The 26,171-nt window shown below is 42.7% G+C and overlaps 2 protein-coding genes across 6 annotated transcripts in view; one reads left to right on the top strand and one right to left on the bottom strand.

Annotated features, from left to right (window-relative positions):
* The window catches only part of adamts13 (ADAM metallopeptidase with thrombospondin type 1 motif, 13), a 27,665-nt gene extending 1,556 nt beyond the window's left edge, over nucleotides 1–26,109 (bottom strand). The window contains exons 1-27 of the mRNA XM_028996455.1: nucleotides 25,660–26,109; nucleotides 24,889–25,068; nucleotides 8,938–9,094; nucleotides 8,618–8,751; nucleotides 8,259–8,342; nucleotides 8,031–8,155; nucleotides 7,812–7,958; nucleotides 7,405–7,539; nucleotides 7,121–7,271; nucleotides 6,407–6,511; nucleotides 6,172–6,320; nucleotides 6,029–6,092; nucleotides 5,596–5,722; nucleotides 5,196–5,344; nucleotides 4,853–4,973; nucleotides 4,682–4,762; nucleotides 4,276–4,457; nucleotides 3,830–3,977; nucleotides 3,629–3,758; nucleotides 2,572–2,751; nucleotides 2,270–2,465; nucleotides 2,068–2,176; nucleotides 1,870–1,999; nucleotides 1,585–1,767; nucleotides 1,040–1,244; nucleotides 565–922; nucleotides 45–191 (exon numbers count right to left, since the gene is read on the bottom strand). Of these exons, the coding sequence (XP_028852288.1) occupies nucleotides 45–191; nucleotides 565–922; nucleotides 1,040–1,244; nucleotides 1,585–1,767; nucleotides 1,870–1,999; nucleotides 2,068–2,176; nucleotides 2,270–2,465; nucleotides 2,572–2,751; nucleotides 3,629–3,758; nucleotides 3,830–3,977; nucleotides 4,276–4,457; nucleotides 4,682–4,762; nucleotides 4,853–4,973; nucleotides 5,196–5,344; nucleotides 5,596–5,722; nucleotides 6,029–6,092; nucleotides 6,172–6,320; nucleotides 6,407–6,511; nucleotides 7,121–7,271; nucleotides 7,405–7,539; nucleotides 7,812–7,958; nucleotides 8,031–8,155; nucleotides 8,259–8,342; nucleotides 8,618–8,751; nucleotides 8,938–9,094; nucleotides 24,889–25,068; nucleotides 25,660–26,109 (4,327 nt within the window). The remainder of the gene's footprint in view (nucleotides 1–44; nucleotides 192–564; nucleotides 923–1,039; nucleotides 1,245–1,584; nucleotides 1,768–1,869; nucleotides 2,000–2,067; nucleotides 2,177–2,269; nucleotides 2,466–2,571; nucleotides 2,752–3,628; nucleotides 3,759–3,829; nucleotides 3,978–4,275; nucleotides 4,458–4,681; nucleotides 4,763–4,852; nucleotides 4,974–5,195; nucleotides 5,345–5,595; nucleotides 5,723–6,028; nucleotides 6,093–6,171; nucleotides 6,321–6,406; nucleotides 6,512–7,120; nucleotides 7,272–7,404; nucleotides 7,540–7,811; nucleotides 7,959–8,030; nucleotides 8,156–8,258; nucleotides 8,343–8,617; nucleotides 8,752–8,937; nucleotides 9,095–24,888; nucleotides 25,069–25,659) is intronic.
* ncs1b (neuronal calcium sensor 1b) overlaps nucleotides 17,266–26,171 on the top strand; it is a 28,234-nt gene continuing 19,328 nt past the window's right edge. Inside the window, exons 1-3 of one of the 5 annotated variants that reach the window (XM_028997317.1) lie at nucleotides 24,042–24,274; nucleotides 24,524–24,620; nucleotides 25,328–26,171. In XM_028997317.1, the coding sequence (XP_028853150.1) occupies nucleotides 26,108–26,171 (64 nt within the window). In that variant the 5' untranslated portion in view covers nucleotides 24,042–24,274; nucleotides 24,524–24,620; nucleotides 25,328–26,107. Of the gene's footprint in view, nucleotides 17,372–24,041; nucleotides 24,275–24,518; nucleotides 24,621–25,327 lie in introns of those variants that run through there. The other 4 variants (XM_028997315.1, XM_028997319.1, XM_028997318.1 and 1 more) reach the window with 4 other exon arrangements.

Raw genomic sequence — 26,171 nt, 5'->3', positions numbered from 1 at the left:
TACTGAACTTCATGGTTGTAAATTGTATTTGAGACATCACTCACTGGCTTTGCAATTCAGTGTGCTTGATTCAATTCTCATTTTGATGACTTCACCCAGAGGCCGACCAATCGCAATGATGCATCTCATCTGTCTGACATTCCTCAGATCTATCGTCCCTGAAGCCTGGAGCAAAAGTTGTCCACACAGACCTACAAATTAAACAAAATTTTGTCTCGAGATAAAGTATCCATAACTGATCAGGACGTTTTTCAAAATAACTTCACAAAGGTGATCAATGGGACTAATGTAATGATAATTAACTCCTTCAAAGGAGTTAGTCAGCAGAACAAGAAATGGTTGGAAAAAATGCTATGATCTTTTAGAGTGCAGTCATTCAAAAGTAAAGTAAAAGTACTACATTGTACAGTAGCCTAGTGGGTAACACACTCGGATGAAAACCAGAAGTTCTGAACCTGTGACAACTTATGACCATCTGGTCCCCGAGTTGCTACAGGGGGACTGTCCCAGTAAATGCTGATTGTTAGTTGCTCTGGATACGGGAGTATGACGTAACCACCTAACTGGTTTGAGGAGGCAGGGTTGGGATTTCAGTTGGAGAAGGGGTCGTCCCAAGCGGTCTGGGTGAATGCAAGGCTGTCTTCAGATTGTCCCAAGCGTTCATCTTGCTTGAATGTAAAGAAGTTCTGGTCATATGTACCCTGCCAGTGTTGTGACCCTGTGTGGTTCCCACTGTGGGCTGAGGAGTTGTGGTCAGATCTGTGATATTCTGAAGGGCACTGCACTCTCCTGTGTGGCAGGCCTGGACAGTGATGGGCTTGGGGAAATGCATGCACAGTAGCGGGCTAACGGGATTGGGATGAGTCGGGCCCACGCAGGAGACCGTCCTAGACTGGATTCCAAAGCCACACTCCACAGAGCACTGAGACAAAAAAGGAGCAGAGGATACAGCAGGAAATTAGCGAGGACACTGTATTAAATAGTTAAAATAAAATATAAACCTTCCTTACAAAAGTCTGAAATGGAATTAGTACTCCACCTTGCTCCACTCCTGCACCTCCCACCTGAAGGTGCAGAACTGTACTTGACACGGTACTGCGGTAGGGGGCTTCTTCATCGGAGCACATTTCTCCTCTGGCCGCTCACCCTCCAGGCCTTTATCGTACTGAACGCAGGTCACCCATCTTGCGGCCACACCCAGACCACATGATGCCGAGCAAGAGCCCACCTCCCAAACCTTCCATCTGTGGAGATGTGCAGGGATTTGAAAGGGTTAATTAAAAGCTAAAACCCATTGCCTTTGCACCAAAGTGGAGAGGTTGTTGTACAACGATACATCCTCCCACCCGATAAATAAACAGGTTGCTTCCAGTCACACACAAGCCAGTATCTGTCTAAATTTTCATCTATTTATTAACTGACAGCTGAGTATAAGGCACAAGAGCATGTCTCTATATGTCAGCTTTGATACAGCCTGGTGAAGAACCATTTTGGTATTTTGGTCTTGATGGTTATAATCACATTGCTTATATAATTATTTGAAAGAGGATTCAGTGGGAGAACCTAAGCATGCCGTTTACGTACCTGGGAGGACAAGGGTCCGAGTTGCACACCACTAACTCCAAAGGTCTGGGAATGGACCGGCAGGTTGAATCACTCACCACTTGTTCCCACCCCATCCCCTCTGATTCCCTAGAGCAGTACAACACCCTGCGGGCCACACCCCCCCCACAAGACATACTGCATGGCTCCTGAATGTAGCGCCACCTGATGGGAAAACAGGAAATGCTCTCAGGCCAAATTGAAGGTGGTGCAGAAAACATTTAAAAAATCTTGAATTCACACAAGCAGCTAAGGTCCTAAACTCACACAGCAGGACAAGGTATAGAGTTGCAGGCTTCTGTATGGGCCTCTGGCTTGCTGGATCGGTCACAGTGCAACTCAGGAACAGCAAACCTGGTCTGGTGATCCACACAGGAATACCATACCTGCAGTGTGCCTAAAGGCAGACACAGAATAATTAAATTTTCATTTTTAATAGTTTCATTTTAAATGCAGTGATCTTACCATTTCCGCAAGTTTTAGAACAGTGGCCAATCACAGGACTCCACACATAGATATGATCTGCCATAGAGTGTGGCATTAGTTTAGGAAGAGCCTTATGCTTCTGCTGAGCCTACAATAACGAGATACAATATTGTATGTTATTTTGTATGTTTTATGTTATTTACACAATACATTATTTTAGAAAAATATATTGATTTGTTACCTTATCCAATGTCTCCCAACCAATAGGGCAGACGTCAATAATGCAGTGAACAACATCTAGGGGTCTAGGTTCTAGGCAGAGACTTGGATCCACCGCAGAGTCCTGGCCACGGTAAAACTGCATACACGACACATTCCGTCTGGCTTCCCCTGCCCCACACACTGCAGAACACTCTCCCGGGTCTGATGCATGCCATCTGCATCACAGAAACATTTGTGCAGACAGTGGGTTCATGTCATGTATTTCATGTGCTTCACAATATCAATGTAGAAAGCTCTTGTCTCTAATGGCAGAGGCACTACCTGGCTGGGCAGGGCTGTGTGTTGCAGGTCTCCATAGCAGATGGTTCTGAGTTCTGTGGACATTTAGAGGATGGTACCTCCATAGTCACTGGACCCTGTCTCTGTAGACACCTCACTAGACGAAACCGCTCACCCCCACCACATGAAGTGCTACAGGGGCCAAACTGCCCCTGCTCCCAGCTGTAGGACACACACACACACACACACACACACACACACACACACACACACACACACATAAATCTATGCAGTAACGTGTAGTAAACCAGACTTCAACTAAAAAGAGATCAAAACTGCAGAGTACAACAAAGAGTATATGCAGAGTATAACAAAGTATACCTGACAAAGAGAAAATCTGATTTTGCAGATTATTGGTTCATGTTCGTGGTTTGACTATATTTATTTCACGGCTGCCAAATTCATACGTTAAGCTTCAGAGGTACCCTGAATACAAAAAAATGCAGTCTGCATGAATTCAAGTTCATTTGCAGCTGTGATACCTCCAAGTTCGACCTCCTTAAATTTTCATATACTAATCCTTGAACAAAACAATTTGGTAATAGCAATAAAACATGAAAGGGACTGATACGAATGGACTATCCCAAAGGTCAACAAGGTATATCATGACCCCTAGTTTATTATAGTAATTATTTCCATAATTTCCATTTAACATCAATGCAATTGTGACATTAAAAAACCATTACTGAGAATCTGTAGGCATCTATAGAGCATTTGATCTGTTAATATCAAAACAGCAGTGAGTTAGCAAGCAATTCTCAAGTGACCGTTGCACTATTAGTTAACATTAGTTAAGTTAGCATTAGTTAACCTACTAATGTTAATATTTGTTATTGTATTGAGAATGATGGAATGGACTAAGAGGGTCATAATCAATTTATTATAATAGGTAAACCTTCACTTAATTTGCAGACATACTATTCCTGGTTGGATTATCCTTAAAAATACTACTTTAAGGATTTTCTTACTTGCAATCATCAAGACATTTCCCTTAAGTACGAAATTGAACTAAAACACCAGTTGTCATGAAGTGGTTTACCTGGATGGGCAGTCTGGTTGGATGCAGACTCTCACCAGAGGCAGCGGTCTGGGTGTTGACTCACAGAAGACCTCCTCCAAATGCTCATGAGCGTTTTCATCCATGCAGACATAAGCAATTTTTTGGAAGCCTAAAGGTTAGGACATAAATAGTCATTCGTAATAAAATGTTGCAAATTAGTGCCACGATGAACAGTCATACCTGAGCCGCAGGAGACCGAACATTCTGGTGTAATGGCTGACCATTTGCCACTGGGTGCCCTCTGTCCAGCACTGTTTGGTGTGTAGTAATGGTAGGATATGTTTGGACTTGTCTTTTCTCCATACTCTTTACCATATTTCCTAAAGACCTGGTAGATGTTTTCAAATCACATATAAAAATATTTTTATGCAATAATAACAATGACTAACAATGACTTTTTTCCTATTACATAGAATTTGTGCAGTAAGGAATTTCCTTTCAAAACAGCCCCTGTAATTGTCAACTGTCAAACCACATCTTAGTCAAAGCTTGCAGGTATTTTTTCATCATTCAGCCAGTCAGGCTTTGGGCAAAAGCACAACCTGACTGGGAGTTTGAGTAAATGCAGCTGTTTATTACAGTATTGTGCCAAATATTTCTGGCTTTTCTACCCTAGAACTACAAACCTGTATGTGAGTCTTCTCCTGGACTGGCCCAGGTATCACCAGTTCTTCCTTGTCAGGCAGCTGGTCAGTGGTGAGGTACAGGTGGTATGTCATGTGACCGTCTTCCAGGGGAGAGGGATGGGTGGTGTTTAATGCAATGCTGCCTGTCCCAGACACTACGTATCGATCTTCTACCAGCACAGCTTGCAGTCCAACAAAGATGGAAATGTTATGCATCATTTATTATTATACTTACAAATTTCCAAATGATGTCATATGACATTTCAATAAAGAACAAAGTTCAAGTTCAGGCTAGTGGTGTTGTTTTCAGGACTTTAAATACGGTTCCTGTCAATTCTCAAAAAAGTAAATCGGTGTTAAGCTGGTGAAATGTATATTTATTTTTCCAAATAAATGAATTTCATACCCAGGTGAGTGAACACTGGTTTCCTGTTGATGACATGGATCTGTGTGGCATTCACTGGAAGGGTCAAGAAAGTGATGTACTCTAAAGGGCCAACATGGAGAAGCATAAACTTTGAAAATAAGAATACACTTGTGTAAGTGGTGAAATTGAAGAAAAAAAAACATACATCACCTCTGCTCTCCCCACCGTGGTATGAGAGAGAGGTGAGGTGACAGGTGGAGCCGTCACCCCCACACACTCCACAAACATCTGCCACCTTCCCAGAATTCAGCACACCATCACACCCAAACACCTGACAACCACAGGCAAGTGGAATCATTCAGGAAATACAGAAAATTGGTTTGCTCATGTCATCCTTCCATTCAATAAGTGGCAATAAGTTTCGAGGTTTTTATTTAAAAATAACATTAATTTTGTATACTGTATAATGACACTGGAAATATAGATATTTGTGCATTACTATTGTAGTGTAAAATGCTTTAGAATGGATTTTAAAAAATGAGAGGGCTCTGACCTGACACCTCCCCTCTAAGCATGCGCTGATAGAGCCTGGCGTAACCGAGTGGTCAGGTTCACAGCGTGTTCCATCAACGAACTGTGACCCACGGCTCACAATAAAGTCCTCCCCTTTGGAGAGACACATGAACTTACACTGCATGTCACCTGAGAGAAGACATACCACAGTTAACCCTGCAACAGGAAGGAAGACCCCAGCAAAGTCTTGAAGCTTATTCCTAATTTCATAATCTCCATAAATGAAACAGCCAGTGTGTAGAACATATACATTAAACAGCCATTGGAACATAACACCTTGTTGTATGGCCCAAACTGAGTTCATAGGACAGTGATAAACCGATTAACTTGTAATAGTCAAATGGTGGCACTTGAAATTCCTGAGTTGACAACTTGTTTACCTTTGATGTAGCCTACGGAGGGCATCCAGGAGTGATGAGATGCCCGACTGGGTGAGGTATAGAGGGGCAGGGGGTCTGTGTGGGAGCACTGTTCAGCCATGAAGTCCAGCTGTGTGTTTCCACAATGCTAATGTGTGACAGTTGTAAGAAAAGAGGTATTCTGTTTTAAAGTTCATTGTAGTAAAGTATCATTTGACTGCAATAGCAAAGCATCAATCAATCAGTGTACCATAATTCTATAAATTAGACAAATGCCACATTGGACAACTTGTTTATTGCTGATTCCCTGTTTTTTTACTTTATATGTACCATACCGGCCTGGATATAAATTGACCCCATTATGCTTTTGCATTGACAGCGAGTGTAAGATGAATGCACCGTATCTTGGTGCACTTATCTTGTGTCACTGTAAACATAACCTATGGAACAGTACCTGGGAACCACAAATTTCAGCTTCTATGTTCTGCCCTTCACAAGGCCTCCCTCCAAACACTGGCCTGGGGACACGTTGGACACCACCACTCAGTAATCAGACTGTCCATTAGTTTGAATGCGGCAAGATATTATTTCACTTACCTGGGATTATTACATTGCCTTTTCCGATAGATGATACCCCCTCCACATGTCCGAGAGCATGGTGAGAACTCGGACCAGCTTGACCAGGCACCATGGACTACTGAGTAGCTCCATTTGGAAGGAGACACACAACGCCCCTTAAGACACCACTAAAGTGGCCAGGATTTTAGAAGGTGTTGATTTTAGTTGATTTTTGAAAATGTTGTATGGACCATGTTGAGGGGACTTAAATAACCTTGTTGGGTGCACATTCAGTGCCGTCCAGAAGAGGCACCAAGAGACGAGTGCAGGTGCTTTGGTCCCCGGGAACAGTGTGGCATGAGAGAACCCTGCAGACTGCCTGAAAACACAAGAAAAGTCAGACAATAGAGTTGCACTACTTACCTCACAAGATTTTCCAAACACTTTCCAAGCAGTGTATCACCAGAAAGCTATCCACAAAACAAGGAAATGATATACAGCGGACTTAGCACCATTGTCTCAGTGCACGAAACTCCACACATTGAATAAATGTTGTGCTTACATTACTAGGTTCATGAGGAAACATATGCATACACAAAGCCAAATTTTCCACGATTTCAACACATCTAATGTTAAATGTAAGCTAAAGAAATGTAAGCTCTCCTGGTTTGCCTGGTAGTTGGTCTTATGTTGTTTTTGCAAGTTGTGGCCCATCTTGGCCAGCTATAAAAAACAACATGAGCTGGTCAAACTTAATGGTCTGAACTGTCATAACTAGCATGAACAGCAAATTAAATCGACCGAAACATGACATATTTGCAGGTCAAGGATGGTCATGGCTGATATGACCAAGTCAATCTTGGTGGTCCAATAGCTTTACTAGATTAAGCAGGTCATTTCAGCATGGTTGAAACCACCACAAAGGTAAGCAATAAACCTCTTAGCATGAATCACATGGCTCTGAAGTTAAGGGATAACCGATACTCACCATGTCATTGTCTCTGAAAGAACAGGCCTTAGCACTGCTGCCAAACGCAATTCTGCACTGATCATCCACTCCATAATACAGCCCCGGTTTCCAGTCCTGCAGGGACCCCTCCAGCAGAGGCAAATCTGTCACACAGTCTGCTTTGCCTGTACTGCCAACAGAGTTCCAAGTCCTGAATTTACACACACTTCAAACATAACTTTTACTCAACAATCCTATTGACATGAGCATGATGTAGAACTAGACCCAGGAGCACTGTTTTTCCCTCTAGTCAACTATGATACCTGAAGAAGTTCTGCAGTCGGGCCCTGCTACACTGGGACCATGTGAGGTCCACACTGTTGTATCCCCCATCTGAGGCCATCATGAACCCACTGCTGCTGCATGAGTTATCTGTTCCATCATGACTGACATTAAAGCTGAAAGAAATGCAATGAGTAACATACTGTATACATTTCTTGTTACTCCAGTTAACGTGTAAATGTGTTTCTGTTATGTTAGGAGGTGGTGGCACCAATGATTGAACAAGAACAACAAGCAACAATATGGACTACAAAGCACTGACAAGAGTGTCTGATAAATGCTGTAAATGTATTGTAGATGTAATTCTCTGTGAATGTACCATAACTGAGATATTATTGGACAATCAAAAGCTATCTGAGATGTCCTGCATTTTGGCACAACTACTTGCCTGTGACCTATTTCATGAGCAATGGTGATGCCCAGGTCAAAGCCTGTGTCTTCTGTGATGATGCAACTCCATTCACTGGAGCAGATTCCTCCCAGTTGGGTCACACCCCTCACCAACTTGTTCCCATTGGGCAGGAGAAGATCAAACCTGTGGTAATGGATTTAAATAAGTGAAATAAAGAAAGTTGAGGAGAATGTGATTAACTCATAAAGATCTTACCGTGTGATGTAGAGCAGAAGATCTGCATGCAGGGGATCTGTATCATTAGCCGGATTGATTTTACGACCCCATTCACAGATGCTTCGGAGAGAGGACGAGATGTTAGCTGACATCTGGATCTCTGGCTGGAAGAGAGTCAGGCACCAAGTGATGTTCACTTCCAGGCCAAGCTTCCATGCCTGGCAACCCAATAAAACCTGTCATCATATGGCTACAGTCGACACCTACCTCTGGTTCAGTGAGGATGATCATGCGAATGAGGTGCACTCGCAAGTTGGCACCCAGCGTGGCATCCCGCAGTAGTTCTGAAGCCTAGACGTAAGAGAGTGGTCAGACAGGAACCATCATCACACAAACAAGACCTTTGGACTGGACCACAATGAAATATCTAATCCACTAAACCATTGTGTGATTTGGTTTTAGGTAAACTGGTAATTATGGTTGTGTAGAGATGGATACATGGATGATACATGGATGATGGATGAGCGAAAGTGATGACCAGCAGCTTGTGAATCTTGTGTTACCACTCACACACACACACACACACACACACACACACACACACACACATGCACAGTCCTGCTCACAATGTTGAGATTGGTGAGGATGTATTTCTCTGTGTCCTGCCGATGCACTTGCTGCACATCAGGCCCCACCACAACCAGCAGCTCCAGATGATTAACCTCAGAGGTCAGGGCAGATCTGGGGAGCCTGGTCTCCACTGTTCTCAAACACACAATAACTCACAATATATATGGCCAATATTTTTCAATCTTTTTTCTAACCTTTAAGGTGACCTGTTACCTGTGCATTTCAATTTGACACAGGAATTTGTTAAGCTGTACATATATGTACATATAAACATCAACAGCCACAAGCAATCAACAAGAATTATTTTAAAACTTACTCTGTGGCAGTTCAGGAATAATCACCCCTGGCATTTCTCGATGAAACACTAGGTGGGCATGGCCTGATGTTGGGCCCAAGTCCTTGATTAGGTGGCTGTGTTTTTGGAGAAGTGGTTGGATGTACAGTCTCCTCCCTTTCGATGAGATCAGGCCTTGCTGAAAAATCAGAAACACATATGACAATGCACATGACACCCACAGCACAGGCAGAATAATGCTTTTTATGTGTTCAATTGTAATATACATTTCATTTACATTTACATTTACGGCATTTATGAGACGCCCTTATCCAGAGCGACTTTCAATCAGTATTTACAGGGACAGTCTCCCTGGAGCAACTTAGGGTTAAGTGTCTTGCTCAGGGACACAATGGTAGTAAGTGGGATTCGAACCCGGGTCTTCTGGTTCATAGACGAGTGTGTTACCCTCTAGGCTACTGCCACCCGAATTGTTGTTCAGTCAACCAATTGTTGTTCAGTCAAAACATTGCAAATGTAAGCAATGTAAAAAAAAAAAAGGCTGTCAATCGATTTAAAATATTAAATAGGCAATGGTTTAATCACCACCAATCACAATAAATTCTTAAGACTAAAGCTTGCTAACAATGCAAATTTAAAACTATGACAGAGCAAGTCTATTAAAAGGCTCAAATGGGGACGGATGATTTTTGGTTTTAAATTCCATTGGTTTTCTTCAATATTTATTTGGGCAACTTAGAAATGCTTTGAAGCGCTTGACATGGTGATCTAATGTATTTAAATATTTTCATCTGGTGAAAATAATAATTTAATAACATGATTTTTCCATGTATTATTTAGAGTTTGTCTCTGGGTAGGATGAATTTTGCATCCATGTCATAGGTCAGACCCCACACAGGAAATGAGCAAAATGCAGCTGTGGTAACTGTGCTTTTTCATTGTCACACATGACATATTTATAAATTAATCACAGTGATTAACACATTTGTGTTAATTCGTGTTTGACTGCCTTAGTAAAAAATACAGTAAACAGCAAAGCAGAAAGCTCACCAGATTTCCTTGGCAGAGGGAGACAAAGGCTCTGGTTTGACGTGGTCTCAATACCTCAAGTTCTTTACAGCATACACTCTCGCCTACCCTCACAACACTCAGTGTGGAGTTTAAAGGTTTCTCCACTGTAGCTGGACACCAGAGGGAATAGTCACTGTCCCTGGGGACAAATTCGTAGCTGTCCCCCATAGCGTGAAGGCGGCATCTCTCTTTTTCTGAAGGACAGTCGACCCAGATCACCCCGAACTCTGGCACTGATGTAAATAGACATTTAGCTGAGAAATGGTCTATTATTCAATCAAAGGCAACAAACAAAGTGCTTGTCAGAGGGCTACCTCCATCTGAGCTGTTGGCGTCAAAGTAATACATGAGCTCCTGCTGGCTCAACAAGTCCAGAAACCACTTCACAGAACAAGAAGAAAAGAGAGAACAAGAAGAGAGAATGTGTTCAACATGCTCAACATTAAGAGGCCTTTAGCTAGAGGTCATGGTAAAGGATGATTTGTATAGACCTCCAGTGTTTATGAGGTCAATGTACTTTATAGATTCAGTACCTAGACAAACACATTCTGTTAAATTTCCACTTACTGTTTGTAGCGGTGTAGAGGTGTCCAGCGAGGCTGTTATATACAGGCAGGACACAAAACACAGCAGCACGAGGGCTGCCATGCTTACCTTTTTACCAAACAGGCTGAACCATAAAGTATCCAGTCTTCCACATATGGCAACACACATACACACACACACATTAAACAAACAGCATGGAAGCACTTAGTTGATGAGTGACAGAGCTGACATATTGACTCAGGAATGGGAGGGAACGGCCCTCTAAACTTTTTTCTATTGGATCTCTGTATTTTTCAAAAGAATTTGGTTCTAAATAACTGATCTTATTTGAATATATTCCTAGATGAAGTACTGTGAGTGATAATAATAACTTTTGTTGATTCCTTTCAGCATTTCCCACTTGTGGGAATAATTAAGGATTACCTTATCTTATTATTCCAGTAATAGGGGATGTAATGGTTTGCTTTGCATTAAAGATTATCCATCCACAAAGGATTCCAGTCCAAACCCTGAAGCCTCAGGGAGCTTAATTGTATGGTGAGATTAAAGCAGAACGAGCTTCACTTACTCAGATGCCACTCTAATGGTACTGATTTTGCTTTGAAGAAACCCATCATAGGCTCCAAATACCCCATCAACTTTGGTGTAAAGACAGTAATGTCCACTAGATGGCGGCTAAAGCCCAAAACAGGGAGAAATAATGGTACTGTAAGATTTGTGAATATTCACGTTTACATTTACAGCATTTATAAGACAACCTTATAAAGAGCAACTCAGTGGGGGTAAGTAAGTGGGGTTTGAACCTGTAACTTTATGGTCTTCTGGTTCATAAGTGAGTGCATTACCACCCTAATATGAATATGATTGATCGTTACTTGTTAATTATTAACTTCTTAAGATGAAACTATTGGGCTTTGAAGTGTTGTTGATCAGCCAACAATAAAGTATTTGTCTACACTAAGGAACTAAACAGTAGTGTAGCTATTTATTAATACATGATGTGTCTATTACATGTAGATATATATTTATAAAGATAAAAGTCAATGAGCAATATGGTATTATAGATCTATTCCAGAGATTTGAGTATCAGTTAAGTCCAGTGTTTTTGAAGTTGAAGTTGACTTTATTGTCATTTCTGCTATATACATGTTCGACAGTACATAGTGAAACAAAATAGCGTTTCTCCGGAACCTGGTGCTACATGTAATATTTGAACAAAGTTACATACTGACATAAAGTGCACATGTGTGACACAGACATTCTGGGATACTTCAAGTGCAAACAGGGGACACAGACAGTGCAAACATTTAACTTAAACACATAGACAACAATGAGACAGACAGCGCTAAACTCGCGAAATAAACTATTTTATTAATGCATTTAACATCAGTGATGCTTGCCAGTTGCATTTCTGCAGAGATCTGGCACTAACGTTTCCCATCCAAACCGTAAGCTTAAATATTAGAAGAGAAGCAACCAATACTCTCAGATGTGAGAGCTTAACAGGGCAATATCCACTAACACTCTGCAGGGTGTGGGCTGAAATCTTGTGTCGGAGTCTGCGCGGCCCTTTAATCTGTGCGGCACCGTTGGGTAATCCGGTGAAAAGAGCCCAGATGGGCAGGAGCCTTTAAATAGCACAGCGCTGAGAGTTAATGCGCCTCCAGTTTAACATGCCAACAGGTTGTTTATTTTCTCATAACGGCACAAAACAAATGTTCTATTTCAGCTCCGAACCTGGTAGAGGAGGTTGTGAATACAGCCTGGTGGCTACGAGTACAAATCCTGTTACAGATAATTGAATTCTATTTTTACGTGTGTTGCATACACAGCCACGTGAAAATAGAATCGAAAGAATCAGTGCATGAAGAGTTCTGTGAATGCCTTTTAGGATACTCTGTAACCGTGTATTCTTTTTTTAAGACTTCTCAGTCCGACTCAATTAAACCAGGGTCTGAATTGCCAGTCATTCATGTGATGCTTTTTCTTTGATGTTTCTTTCATGTCCTAAAGTGATGAAAAAATCTTACATGTGCTGAGTTTGCATGTTCTCCCTGTGCTAGTCCTCAAAAGCAGATCCACTTTATAGGCATTTAAAAAGTGTGTGAAATAAATACATAAAATACATAAAACATACATAAATACATCATTTGTCCGGTACAGTTTAACATGGAGGATCACAATGGTGCTGTGTCCTGACCCCCAAAAAAAACAATATTGTATCATGATATCTGAAGATATTCCCACCGCTAGTGCCCACTGTGTCTGGGACTTTGACCTGCATAAATAGAATTTGAGAATGTTTCATGTAGGACATCAGAGCACAGGCCTTCAGGGTGATACAATGTTACATGGATGTTACCTGAATTTAAATTTATGCCAAAATGAGAACTGAGTATAGAATTTATGGGTAATGAGCAGACTATATAACTTCACCTTTTATCAGACTGTCAGTCCAGTGTGGTGAATATTTTTGTGCATTTAATTGTTTGAAATGACATGAAACATGAAAACACATTCTCATTATGTTTTACCACACACTTTATTTCAGATGTTTTCATACTTTGTCATTCATGTCATTATGAGACTTTATGAAATCTTTATTTAGGAGCATTTGATCATGAGTTCTTTGGAGCTGTGAATATTTAATTTCTTAATAACCGTGGTGATCCAAATGCCCCTTTCATCCTGTAGCCTGATAGTGAGGCTTTCACTTCGCTCACTGGGAAGAGTCATCACTGATCTGCATAATATCCACCCCAGTTAACATGATTCAATTCCCCACAATCAATGTTTTGATGATTTTTTTTTTACTTTACTTATAATAAATGTGTTATGCTTTGTCTAAAGTTCATGTTGTGAACAACAAAATACATTTTTGGGGTGTTGATTTTTTAAATTATCGCTCCAGAATCCAGCAGCTTCCAGTGGGGATGTGTTTCTGTTTCACTTCTCATCATCATATTGTTAAGTATTGAATTCATGTAGGTGTTGAAGTTTGTGCTCCAAACTATGATAGGATAGCACTCAAACAGCAATTACAGCGTATTTTAAAGGGTACATACACAGCATTAACCTTTTGCATCAGACAGCTAGATATCAATCCAGTCCTTTAACAAAATGCAGCATGTTCATTGAGATGTACTAGCTTTACAGGATCCAATAGTTGTCTAGCACACATCTAACAAGGACAATCCTTGGCCAGTTCCCCTGATTCGCTCGCCCCATCTGTCATAGTGAAGTGGGAATCTGCTTCCGGCTGCCCTGAGTGCTCATCCTCATTTTCCTACCCTGCAGTCCATTATCTCTGTCCACATGTCACAAGCCTGAACAGTCTGTCTTCTGGACTAAGCAGAAAATCTATTAAAGGGTACAAGAGTTGCTATGACTGGTGTTCATCATGGTGATGCTTATTATTAGTATAGAGACAAAATAAAAAAGATGTTGGTCATCTACTGGATGGCAAATACTCCATCATTCAATTTACTGGGGGCATAATAATTATGGAAGACACCACTCCGATAGAACGATTGTTTTTGATTCATAGAATTAAGTAAAATGGAAGTCAATAGTGTTCCTGTATTTTTTTACCATCATCGATTAAAACCAAATTAAAGCCAAAGCATGAATATGTTCAATTTGAGAGCAGGTCTCTTGTGCTTCATCAGCTTCATTTCAAGTAACCATGCATTATTTTAGAGGAGAATGTTTGTTGTTATGACCTCAGGAAATTGATTTCCTGCTGTAGCATTTAATGATTTGATTTGTTTTTTCACAGAAGTACTTTGTGTGAGTAGCAGCCTTTTTCGCAGAGATTATGCAATTTTCCAATAGAAGATCTTCTGGGTTTTTACAGTGTCATCCAGCAGGGCTTAAAAAGTGGGGTTCTGGATGCGACCCCCTCCACATCCCCGTAATGTCAGACACACCCCCTGGCTTTCTGGGGCGCCACTTAAAATCTTTGCCTAGGGCTCCAAATTCGTCCTTCCTAGATGGGACTTTTAGAGGTTATGTGTTGGATTGCTATGATTTTTTTCCAAGAGCTTTTTTTGGCTGTGTGGGCCCATTAAGTTGTTAAATTTACATTTTTATGACACATTATGAAACAGATTAGCAAGTTTGTAGATGTAAGTCAATGGAAATGCCCAGTATGGAGTGTTTTAAGAAAGCTTTGGACAATCACAAAAAACTTTACAGCCATATTTGTTGACCTTTACTCATAAACTAATCATGAAATGCCCAGAAGAGCTCTTGTGTTTCTAGTAAAATGTGTTAGTGGCAGCATCATGTGTGTAAAGCACCAATCAGCGTGACAACAGGGCTCTGATCACGGACAGTAGCCGCTGATTAGTGGACAGTGAATAGAGCCCCGTAAAAGGGAAGAGACTGCAGCAGGACAACGCTGGTCCACTGGGAACTCCTTGCTTTGTATTTGTAGTTTGTAACTACTGTCTTCAAGACACACACCTTAGGGTCTGTTTCCTTTTGTCGGCCATTGTGCCTTGTTTGAGTTCTATATTGTTTGAGAATCAATCCTAACCTGACACGATGCCTTTCTTCTGCGCCTGATTCTCTCTCCAACCCTGAGACGAGACAATGTGATAGATCTGATCTTTGATTCAGGTGTGAACTAAAAATAGAGCAAATGACGAATCAGCACAAATATTTGGCTCGGGCAGATCTAATGCATGAGTTGTGTCCAGGCCTGGCTATGTGAGATGTCGCTTTCTCATCAGTCATTTCTGTTTGCTTAACTGAGTCTGAATTAACTGACTTTTTATAAACCGTCATGGGCAGCAATCTAATCCCTGTGTCTAGTCTGCACAAAATTAAAAAAGGACAAGAAACAAAACAGTTTTTATTGTTTTGATGTTAAGATGCTGTTGGTGCACAAATGTGTGCATGCATCAACTTATTTAGAAGTCATCTGAGTCCACTGTGGCCCAGGACACAAGATGAAGGAATGTGGCCATATGTGTCATAATCCATCTGAAAATGAGGTCTGGGTCACTGGATCCCAATGCATATTGGGTACATTTACACTCTGATCACCAGAGACAAACGGGTCCAATGTGGGTCTATGTCTGAGCCCGAACAATGACGTAAATATAGAATTTGGGCCCCTCAGCCAAATAGTTTAACACTTTATGTAAACTGCATTTTTAAAATAAAGTGCACTTTTTAAATATGGCAGCCTATAAATCTGAAATTTCAACGTATGAGATTGCTGTATATATCAGATCATTTTTCCATGCAGCGCAATTTAAATCAATTTAGTGATTTCTGCCAAATTATTCACACTAACCATCTCCAAGCCATTAGCGAGCCACCTCCAGTAACAGAGATGAAGCTGTAAAGCTAATCTAATTTACACAGAGCAAACACGAGTGAGGTAATCAAAGCCGAGCGAGATAAGCAGGCGTTCCCTCGATGAGCTTGAATGCATTTTGACAGGATCTTTAGAATAACCTGTCCTTGCACACTGATATCAGAGTACCTTCCTCTGTGAACGGCTGCTGCTTTATAAAAATCTGCTTACTGTTTACTGAAGCCACCTAAACTAACGTCCTGGCAGATGGCTCCACGTCAATCCCATTACATGCTTAGGCCATTAATGCTGCATGTAAGTCATTGTGATAAAATGTTAATTGAGTGTGCTGTGAGCGCAGTCCTTTTTAATTGGCATGTTAATATATCCGCACTGACACCTGTCGTGTGTGAGTCTAACACCATCACCCACCCTTCAAAGCATTTCTTCTCTTTTTGCAGCATCTTGTTGGTGTGCATTAACCCAGATTCACTCATGAGCTAGTTGAACAGCTACTTAGTGTTGGCGGAATTAAAAAAGGAAAAAAAATCCCAAGACCTTCTATGAATGCAGATGAATATTGGGTGGTAGTAGCCTAGTGTGTAACACCCTTGTCTATGACTTAAAACACCATTATAAAAACATATAGGTTGGGAAGTTTACTGACACTACACAAGCTTGACCAAACAGGGGAACTTGTTGATTTGTTAACACATGGGAATTCGGGCAGCGAGACGTCTAGTGACAGATGGACAAGTATGAGAGGGTGACAGCTGCCAGGGCGCCTGATACTTGGCAGTCGCTGCCTTTACAGGCAGAATTTCAGCTCCATTTGGGAATATTTAACCAAGCCCTCCTCTCCCTGTGCCAGGGCATCTTTCCTGCTCTGCTCCACAGTTAAGGACTCCAAATGGCCTGTTAGTGCCAGTTAAATTACTTGCTCAGACATTGATGAATTAAAAATAAATAAACACACACACACACACACACACACACATCATTGAAAACCGTTGTTTAATTGACTAGGACCCGATATGTAGATACATTTCGCGTAACATCTCCAAAGCCATTTCTGTCTTGAATATAGAAAGTGTTCGTAAGAGCTCTTTTAGTACATATATTTTCTAAACAGGAAGGTTTTCAGTTTGCATTTGAAGATCCATTTAATGACCCAGCTGTTCAGACATCTAGTGGATGTTCATTCCACCACCTGGGATTCAAGACGGAGAAGAGTCTAGATGAACGCTTTCCCAGTTCCTTGAGAGATGCTATCAGTCGAGCAGTGAAAGATTGGAGAGATCGAGGTGCAGAGCGAGGAGTGATGAGAGATCTGAGGTAGGAGGGTGCTGACCCCTTCCTTGGCTTTGTAGGCAAACATCAGCATTTCCAATCTGGCTACAGGAAGCCAGTGGAATGAACGTAGCAATGGAGTGGTGTGGGAGAATTTGGGAAGGTTGAAAACAAGTCATGCTGCAGCGTTCTGGATCAGCTGAAGGGGTCAAGTAGTGCTTAGAAGATGACCAGCCAGAAGTGAGTTACAGAAGTTCCGTTTGGAAATGACTAGAGATTAGACAAAAGTCTGAGTAGCCTGAGTTGACAGATATTGATGATTTGGGTCCTAAAGGCTGTTCTGGGTGAGTTAGAGAGTTGATATTAGATGCTACGTTCTAGGCTTTTGTAAATGTAGGAGAGAGACTGGTCTATAATTAAAGATATCAGAGGGATTGGTGATGGATGGATTTCCTTTTTGAAGACTGTTGGGATGAGACCAAATGTTAAGGACTTATTAAAGATGGATGTGATGAAAGGGAGGAAGTCATGAGAGATAGATTAAAGCATTGTACAAGGAATTGGATCCAGTGAACAGGTGGTTGGTTTGGATGAAGTGAGTTCACTTGGAGAGAGATGAGATGGATCTGATGTCAGGGTTGGGAAGTGATCCAGTGAGGATGGAGAATCCTGGCTATTAACTAGGCAGAATATGCACCTAGTTATGCACAATATGCAAAAACTAGGAAAATATGATGTGTTATTTGCAGGAAGTCCAATTAATTTTGGTAAAAGTTTGTTTTTGCAGACGTTTTTAAGAAGAATGCAATATGTTGATAAGTCTGAGTCTAATTGTGACTTCCTCCCTTTCCTTTCTGCTGCTCGCAGCACCCTACAATTGCTATGTATTGCATTAGAGAACCAAGGAATAGGAGAAGTCCTCTTGGGTTTGGATGATAGAGGGCAGAGGAGGTCAATTGATGAAGAGAGTGATGAGATAAGAGTGTCGTTGGCTGATTCAAGTGGTAGGGAGGAGAAGGAGTCAGGATTAGGAAGAAGTGAGAGGGCATGCAAAGCAACTGATAAAGTAGAAACTATGGTGATGAGGTAGTTTGTGGCCTTTGCGACCTATGCAAAGTATGGCCCTTCACACAGTTACAGTGTGAACTTTATTTGCACTCTCAATGAGATCATACACATTCACACACGAACACCTGTGGGAAACTCTGTAGGGGTCAAAGGCCATCCAAGGCTTGGGAGGTATGGAAACAACCAAGAAAATACTAGCAGGGCCCAGCAAGGCCAAATAAATTATGGGGAGCAAATCCTCCACCATTAGACAGAGTTGAAATCATGTCTAGGGAGCTGGTGATGGTTGTTGGTTTTTGGCAGAGAGGGCAAGGTAAAATAGAAGAAGAGGAAGAAGGGGTCAGAGACATGAAGTTGGGTGTTAATGGAGTCTGTACTTGATGATGGGTGACAAGGTCTAAGATACTTCCCTTTTTATGAGTTGAAGATCCATTATTGCTAGTCAGATTGAAGGAGTGGAGGAGAGTTAGAATATGGAATATGGAGAGGAACACTGGAGCATGTCCTGTGGAAGATTGAAGTCTCCAAGGAGGTTTAATGAAGTATCAATGGGGTACTCACTAAAAAGAATGTCTAGTTTTGTCAGGATTTGCTACAGCTGGCAACATTACCTGGGGCCAATCAGGACGGCTTTTAAAAAGCCTGTGATTCCACCTGCTGCAGCGGCGGCATTTTGGTGAACTCTGTGATGAACTTGACCTTTGTTTTGGACCTGGCAACTGTTTCTTTGTGTTTAATAATAATCTTATATTATGTTCCGCCTCTGCACTTCCTTCCCCCGTCAGCTCGCCGACGTGACAAGTTTGTCTACAAAATGTCCAAGGGATCAAGGGGGACGTAGACAAGAATGATTGACTGATATTAACAGCATGGAACTCAAACAATGAAATATTGAAGTGTAAAAAAGACTCTGGATAGCATGATACCCACTTAAAATCAGAAGAGAGAGCTGCTGGTTTAGCAGAGTTTAGCCACTATAAAGTCTGTCTTTTTAACTGCAGATTGGCAGTTCCAGAGCGCACCAACCACTCTAGTTGGTGATGGAGACAAAAGGGAGATGAGGTTTCTAATAACCCTGCTTCTGTGGTTAAAAGTGCCTTCTTGGAAAAGTGGCAGATGTAATAGTTTCAGAGCACATGTTATCCAATTAAGTAGTTGCCCCTAAGAATGTGAATAATCTAGAGTACACAAATGAACTGGTGAGAGCAAGAATGCACTATACTAGGCCTGTAGTGGATCAAATTTGAATTTATTGAGCCTAATCCTCGCCTCTGAATTATCACTTTAATCAGTGACAAGTACTTGCCTGAGAATACTAACAGTCTTGCCTTAAGCACTAATACTAACAGCAACAAGAGCAACAACCATTAGACCTAACAGTAACACACAATAAACCGGTCAGATGAAGATAAAAGGCATTTAAAAACAGTCCTACCTTACCAGACGAGAAGAATCCCAGATAGTAGTTTAACTGTGTGACAACTCACACAGTGTGTACACAGATGCCAGATACCTATTTGGGCTCTAAAGACTCAGAAATGTGATTTGTGGGTTAAACTAGTAAAATTAGTGAAATTAGTTTTGCCATTCTTACATCACGATGAAATAAACAATGCATTTAATTCAAGCACTGTTATAATTGCATTATAATTAATCTAAATATTGTACTTTTCTGCTGGGTCTCAGTTTATGCATGTCAGCAAACCAAATATAGCGAAATGCTGGATTGCTTTATACATAGTTAACACACAGACACATACAACATTACAAATGCATGATAAAATCAAACTGGTGTGGCCTATTTGGTGGTGTGGCCCCCTCCCCGCCACCGGAGCTGGGAATCCAGGTGTTATATGCATCACTGCCGGAGTGACTTCACCAATTCAGACCATGAGTCAGCACAGTCACATTTGACACCCTCTTTGTCCTTGTTTGCCCTCTTGTGCCTTAAAGAGATTACAAGAGAGCTAAAGTAAGACCAGCCGTACCAGCCGCAGACGACTGGACATGACATTCCACACACTGCTGCAGGGGCTCATATCGGGAAAAGGAGTGATATGACAGTTCACAACATTCCCTGCTTTTAAGGAGCAGGTAAAGCTTCAATCGGCCAGAGCTCTGCTCTGTCAGCCCGCCTCTGTCTGCAGAGAATGCTAATGGAAGATGAATTACTTGGCTGCAGACCTCCTCCATTTTGTCATAGTCAGCATATCAGCATCACTAAACCCTTCATTTTACGAGAGCAGATTTTTATAGACATTGAATGGCTCCCGGTTGAATCGATTTCCTCAGACCAGGGCAAATGTGAATTGTGAAGATGATTGACTGGTATGCATGCATAGACACTCACTCCCTTTCCATCAAAATTTTGTCCTAAGCAGGGTCACGGCTGCTGGAGCCCAATCTGGGACACAGGGTACAGGACGGGGACTCACCCAGTGCACATATACTAGTCACACATACACTCTCACACCCATAGCCCAATAAGAGCCACCAATTCATCCAGTGTACATGACTTTGGCATGGTATCCACAAACCTTATGTGGAGAGCATACAAAACTGGGATTTGACCTCGGAGGTGAGCAGGGTCAGCGTCCAGTACTGGCGGCCATCTTGCTTGCTGCTCGCTCATTGTAAATTTGCTCTCTTTGCTGCTAAGCCTTTCTGTACCATGACTGACCCTGCATCATGCCGACTGCCTTCCCTACTTATTCTCCTGGATTTGCCCTTGACTGTCTGTTTTGACCATGTCTTTTTGACATGCATTTGCTATACTCTGTGTAGTATTATGTCTTTGCATGACTTCCCTGATGGCCATTGTACCACCTGGTTTGGTTGGTTTGTTTCACAGATTGTCTGTGACTCGGCCTTGGAAATCAAATGATGCTGGCATTGGGAAAAAACTCTTTAAAGCACTAAACGTTCCAAAATTATCAATGAGAAAAAAAGGCTTTATTGTTTACCACTGGTTTGATGCCAGTAATGTCATGCCCAGGCTTTCTGGGAGGATGGCACAGCCAAGTTTTTAAAATAATTCCCAGACATTTCAAAGACATCTGTGTGCATTTAAGGCTGCTGGCAGTGTGCCTTATTTTCTTGTTTTGTTTCAGGTGATATCTTAATTGGCATTGAATTAGCTCTCTGGTGAAAAGATTAATCATCAGTATTTGAATAGTCATGGTTTCCTCATTCTGTGTGAAATGGCATTGAATTCATATTTTCTGACTCAATGACAAATATTACACCAGAGGCCTTGGATGAGATTTGCAAAGCTGCTAGAAGAGGTGGTAGTAGCCTAGTGGGTAACACACTCACCTATGAACCAGAAGACCAGGTTCAAATCAATTGTGTCCCCGAGCAAGACACTTAACTCTAAGTTGCTCCAGGGGGACTGTCCCTGTAACTACTGATTGTAAGTCATTCTGGATAAGGGTGTTTGATAAATGCTGTAAATGTAGAAGAAAGAAAGTGAAGTGATTGTCATTGTGATACAATGTCATTATGATACACTGCAGCACAGCACACAATGACACAATGAAATGTGTTCTCTGGTTTTAACTCATCACCCTTGGTGAGCAGTGGGCAGCCATGACAGGTGCCCAGGGAGCAGTATGTGGGGACGGTGCTTGATCAGTGGCACCTAGGAGAATCGGCAACCTTCTGATTACAGGGCCGCTTCCATAACCGCTAGGCCACCACTGCCCCGTGGTTAGCCTAGTCGTTTTCACTGTATGTTGTCCTCTGTATAAAAAAAAAATCTTTCCCCCACCCCAACTAATTAACAAACAAGGCCCATTGCATAACCTTGTGTATTGCGCAATTTTTGCTGTGTTTTGTAGCTGTGTTCGATTGGTATCTCATTGGCGTTCGCTGTTTAACGCTCGTCGCCGTTTAACATTCACCAGGATTTCGGCAGAAATTGATGCTAAGATGTGGCACAAAAGTGTTTATTTGATTCACTCCGAATGCAAGATCACGTGGACACTCTGATATGTTCCAATAAGCATAAAAACAGTCATCATAAAAACAGACGCCATCACATGACGGAACTAAAAAAAAAAATTGTGCCCACCTATACATCTATTCATCGAGCAACTGAATTTCTTTACATGTTTGAAAGCATGACGATTGGTGGAGAAAATGTTTTAGGGGAGGAGTGTGAAATTCAAAGCATGACAAATGGGAGGTAGCCGTTCCCCTTATGACGACATAAGGGGTTCAAAAGATCCAACCGTAGTGGATTTCTATCCACTGCAGGACCACAGACAGACTAGGGGATTTCATATTAATAATAGTTAATCTCACGAAGTGAAATTATGACCGTTTTTGGGAAATTAAGATCTGCTTTTTTCAAATTGCCTTCAATTGCCTTTTTGTTTGTTTGTTTCGTTCTGATATATTTTTAATTCACAATTTCAGTCTTGTTTGTTCTATATGCACATGTGCAAAACAGACCTACAGGGTATCTAAGAAAGTATTCAGTGACTTTGTATCCCAGAATTCCCATCACATCTGGTTATATAAACCTGCTTATAGCACATATACTGGAGACAGATTCATTTGTTATGAGTTAAAGCTGCTGGACATTTGACAACACTTCTGAATAAATGTTCTGAAAATAAAAGTCCTGTATGTTCTGTGGCACCTTGGTTAAAATGTACTTGTTCACTAAAGTGCAAAATAAACTATGGCCTAAATTGCTAATTAGAGCCTAATTTGTATTTATCTGCTTGCAGTACATAAAAGTACTGAGCTGAACCCACCTCATCAAGCAAGAAGAGAAATGGGCCCAGCCCGTCCATTCCTACCGAGACTTGTGCATGGACGAAAGTGGAACCACTTAGGCTAATTTGACACTTCGAATGGAACTAATTAACCGTAAGGGATTGCTGGCTCACGGAGACGTAGAATTTGTCTGGGTCCCCCTTTCTTCAGAGATTCCTGTAATCTCAGCCTGTCTCCTGTAATTAGGCTAGTCTACACAGGGACCAGACGCGTCACCGATCTTCTGCTGTCCTCCATTCGGGAGGGGGCAATGGCACAACGTGCCGGGTTGTGGTTCAAGTTAATGGCCAACCGCTGTATCAATCTTCAACCACCGTAACGGGGGCCCATTTCTGAACAACGGACGGCCTGTCCAGTATATCTGAAGAGGATCATAGTTAAATCCATATCCCTGATTGTCATAACTGATTAACTGTCAGGTTTATGGTAAGAAATCAAAAAATATTTTGCTTACACTGATGCCCCTCTTTCAAATGCTACAGTACAGGCCAAATGTTTGGACACACCTTCTCATTCAATGTGTTTTCTTTATTTTCATGACATTTACATTGGTAGATTCTCACTGAAGGCATCAAAAGGGCTAAACACCTCTGGGAACTCCTTCAAGACTGTTGGAGAACCATTTCAGGTGACGACCTCTTGAAGCTCATCGAGAGAATGCCAAGAGTGTGCAAAGCAGTAACCAGAGCAAAGAAACTAGAATATAAAACATGTTTTCAGTTAATTCACCTTAATCCACATGTGTTCATTCATAGTTTTGATGCCTTCAGTGAGAAGCTACCAATGTAAATTGTCATGAAACACATTGAATGAGAAGGTGTGTCCAAACTTTTGGCCTGTACTGTATCTTCTGGTGTATTTATGCCGGAGCAATATAGAGAAATGACGTTATTTCGTCTTTCAACGTTGCAACAACGTTGCAGCAACGTCTACGCAACGCAAAATGCCCGCTGTGTACCCGACGCAGCCCGAACAACTGTCGTTTTATGCGCGCACGGTGTAAACGCGCAGCTCCCGGTCCACCGGCGGGGAGGGTGTGATGTCAGGACAAAGTCCCGAGCCGCGCCGCGCCGCGCACCGGACACGCCGCCCCGTCACTCCGCCAGAACGGCGACGGAAGCAGGAACGCGGCTCGTCGCCGCCGCCGTCGTCTCTTTTTAGCCCGGATTTAAGAAGAAAAAAAACTCTTATCGCTTCTTGCGTTGTTACTGTGGCTTTTGTGGCTTTATTTGTGTGACGCGGACAGCTCTCCACTTTCCTGGCGTGGACGCACTTCCCGTTAGGCTGCTGGTAAGTGACAGTCACACTTGTCACGTTTCTGTCATTTTGTATCGGAATAAAACGGCGTTCGTTCACGTCTACGTTGGTCGTTGCGCCTCTCCTGGTTTAAGCTTGAAGTCATTACCCTTCACCGTAACACCAATTACGCGCCAATTACCGCTTATTAGATGACCCTGGTGATACGGGAGCAGCTTTAATATCTCGTCACTTTGCAGAGTTCGTGGTCACTTTCTTTCTTTTTGCCCCGGCACAGTGTAGGTCGACGCAGGGTACGTTTTCAGGCGGTCGGGACGGAGCGGCGATCATCTGCGCCAATACTGTCACGTGGTCACATACCTCAATTAAAAACCGACAGGTAAATCTAAATAAATATAAATATCATTAATGTCGTTATGATGAACGTATGTGAAAATAAGAATTGTGTTAAAGGCGCCTTCAAGTCGTGCCTCGGTAATAAAACGCTCTATTTCCCATGAGATTATGGTCTGATTATTAATGCACGTATTCCTGCGTGTTATGGCTCCTGCAGGCGGTGGATTTGTGTGTGTGTGTGTGTGTGTGTGTGTGTGTGTGGGAGTACAGAAGGACTCGACTGATCAGTGCTGAAAACTGAGGCCACGCACCCGTAAAGTCCGGTCTGCTGTTTGTCCCCAAGGGCCATTGAAATTGCTGGCCGAAAGCTGGTTTTTAATTCCATTCGTCTCCCTGCCGGAAGCAGACTTGCAACTTTTCCCCTCTTGTTTGTTGCCCGAAACACTTGAAAAATGATTAAAGTAATTTAGCCTGACCTCGGGCCTCGGAGTCTATCGATTGGACTCCTGCAGTGTTGGCAGGGACCTGCCTTTACTGTCCGGGCTGTACTGTCCAGGAGCCAAGCGTGTAAAAAAAGTACAAATCTCTGAAGAAAGCCTGGCGAGAGTTGGCTTGTGCGCGGTGAAAGCGAGACCTCCGTGGTTTATACTGTGTTAGGATGTCGTTTGTAGAGCAAGCGCGTGGTTCCGAGGCGGGGAGCACGCCGGGATCGACCCTGATGTGACCCCGCCGCTGTTCGTTTCTCCACAGAGCCTTTTGAACCATCGAGGAAGGGGGGGACGGGAGGAAGGTCCCTTCTCTCCTCCCCACACCGACTGCCTGGGGGAGTGAGCTGTCTGAACCCGGGTTGGGCAGCAGGTTAACGGGAGGAGGTTCCACTGCCTGGGGACAATCGTGGGCACCCAGCCCGGACTGGTGAAAAGAGAGGGACGGGTGATGCCAACACGCTGCCGAATCGCCGTGGTCAAATTTTAAAATTGCTGCATTAATCACAGCTGCTTCTCAAAGGCGTCCGTGTACAGTCACCCCCCCCTCCCGGACCGGGCGGGGCCGCCTTATCGGAGTTGTTGAGACGGCGGCACCTCTTTGCAAGGGTGTCCAAACGCTGAGGAGACAGAGGTGGGGAGGGCGAGAGAGCGAGGCTGGCGGCGGCTGCAGTCGTGCGTGAACGGGCGGACGCACGAAGCGGAGACCAGGGGTGCGCGTGGTGGAAATGCATCACTGAGAGTCCCTGCAGTGGGAGTGGCGCGCATCCAAGCACTTAGATTGAGTCCACTGATCGGAAGGGAATGCCCAAGGGCTGGAGGGGGCTTGCGAAGCGAGAGCTGGGTGAATCCAGAGGATCGTGCCGGAAGAGAGCTTGATATGGGTGGATGGCATCGCCGCTGGCACTGACCGCTCTGTGGCGTTGGTGGGACGACCTCATCTTTCTTCCCTGAAGGGGAACTCGTGGGGTGTGGACCTCCATAGACTTGGGGCGTGCTGGTGAACCACCAGGAAGGGGAAAACCTGCAAAAAAACACACCAACCATGGGGAAGTCAAACAGCAAACTGAAGCCGGACGTAGTGGAAGAGCTGACCAGGAAGACCTACT

This window comes from Denticeps clupeoides, chromosome 11 (assembly GCF_900700375.1).
Source record: "Denticeps clupeoides chromosome 11, fDenClu1.1, whole genome shotgun sequence".
In the NCBI taxonomy this organism is placed as follows: domain Eukaryota; kingdom Metazoa; phylum Chordata; class Actinopteri; order Clupeiformes; family Denticipitidae; genus Denticeps; species Denticeps clupeoides.
The sequence above is the reverse complement of the archived record's forward strand: the minus strand, read 5'-3'. Positions and strand labels throughout refer to the sequence as shown.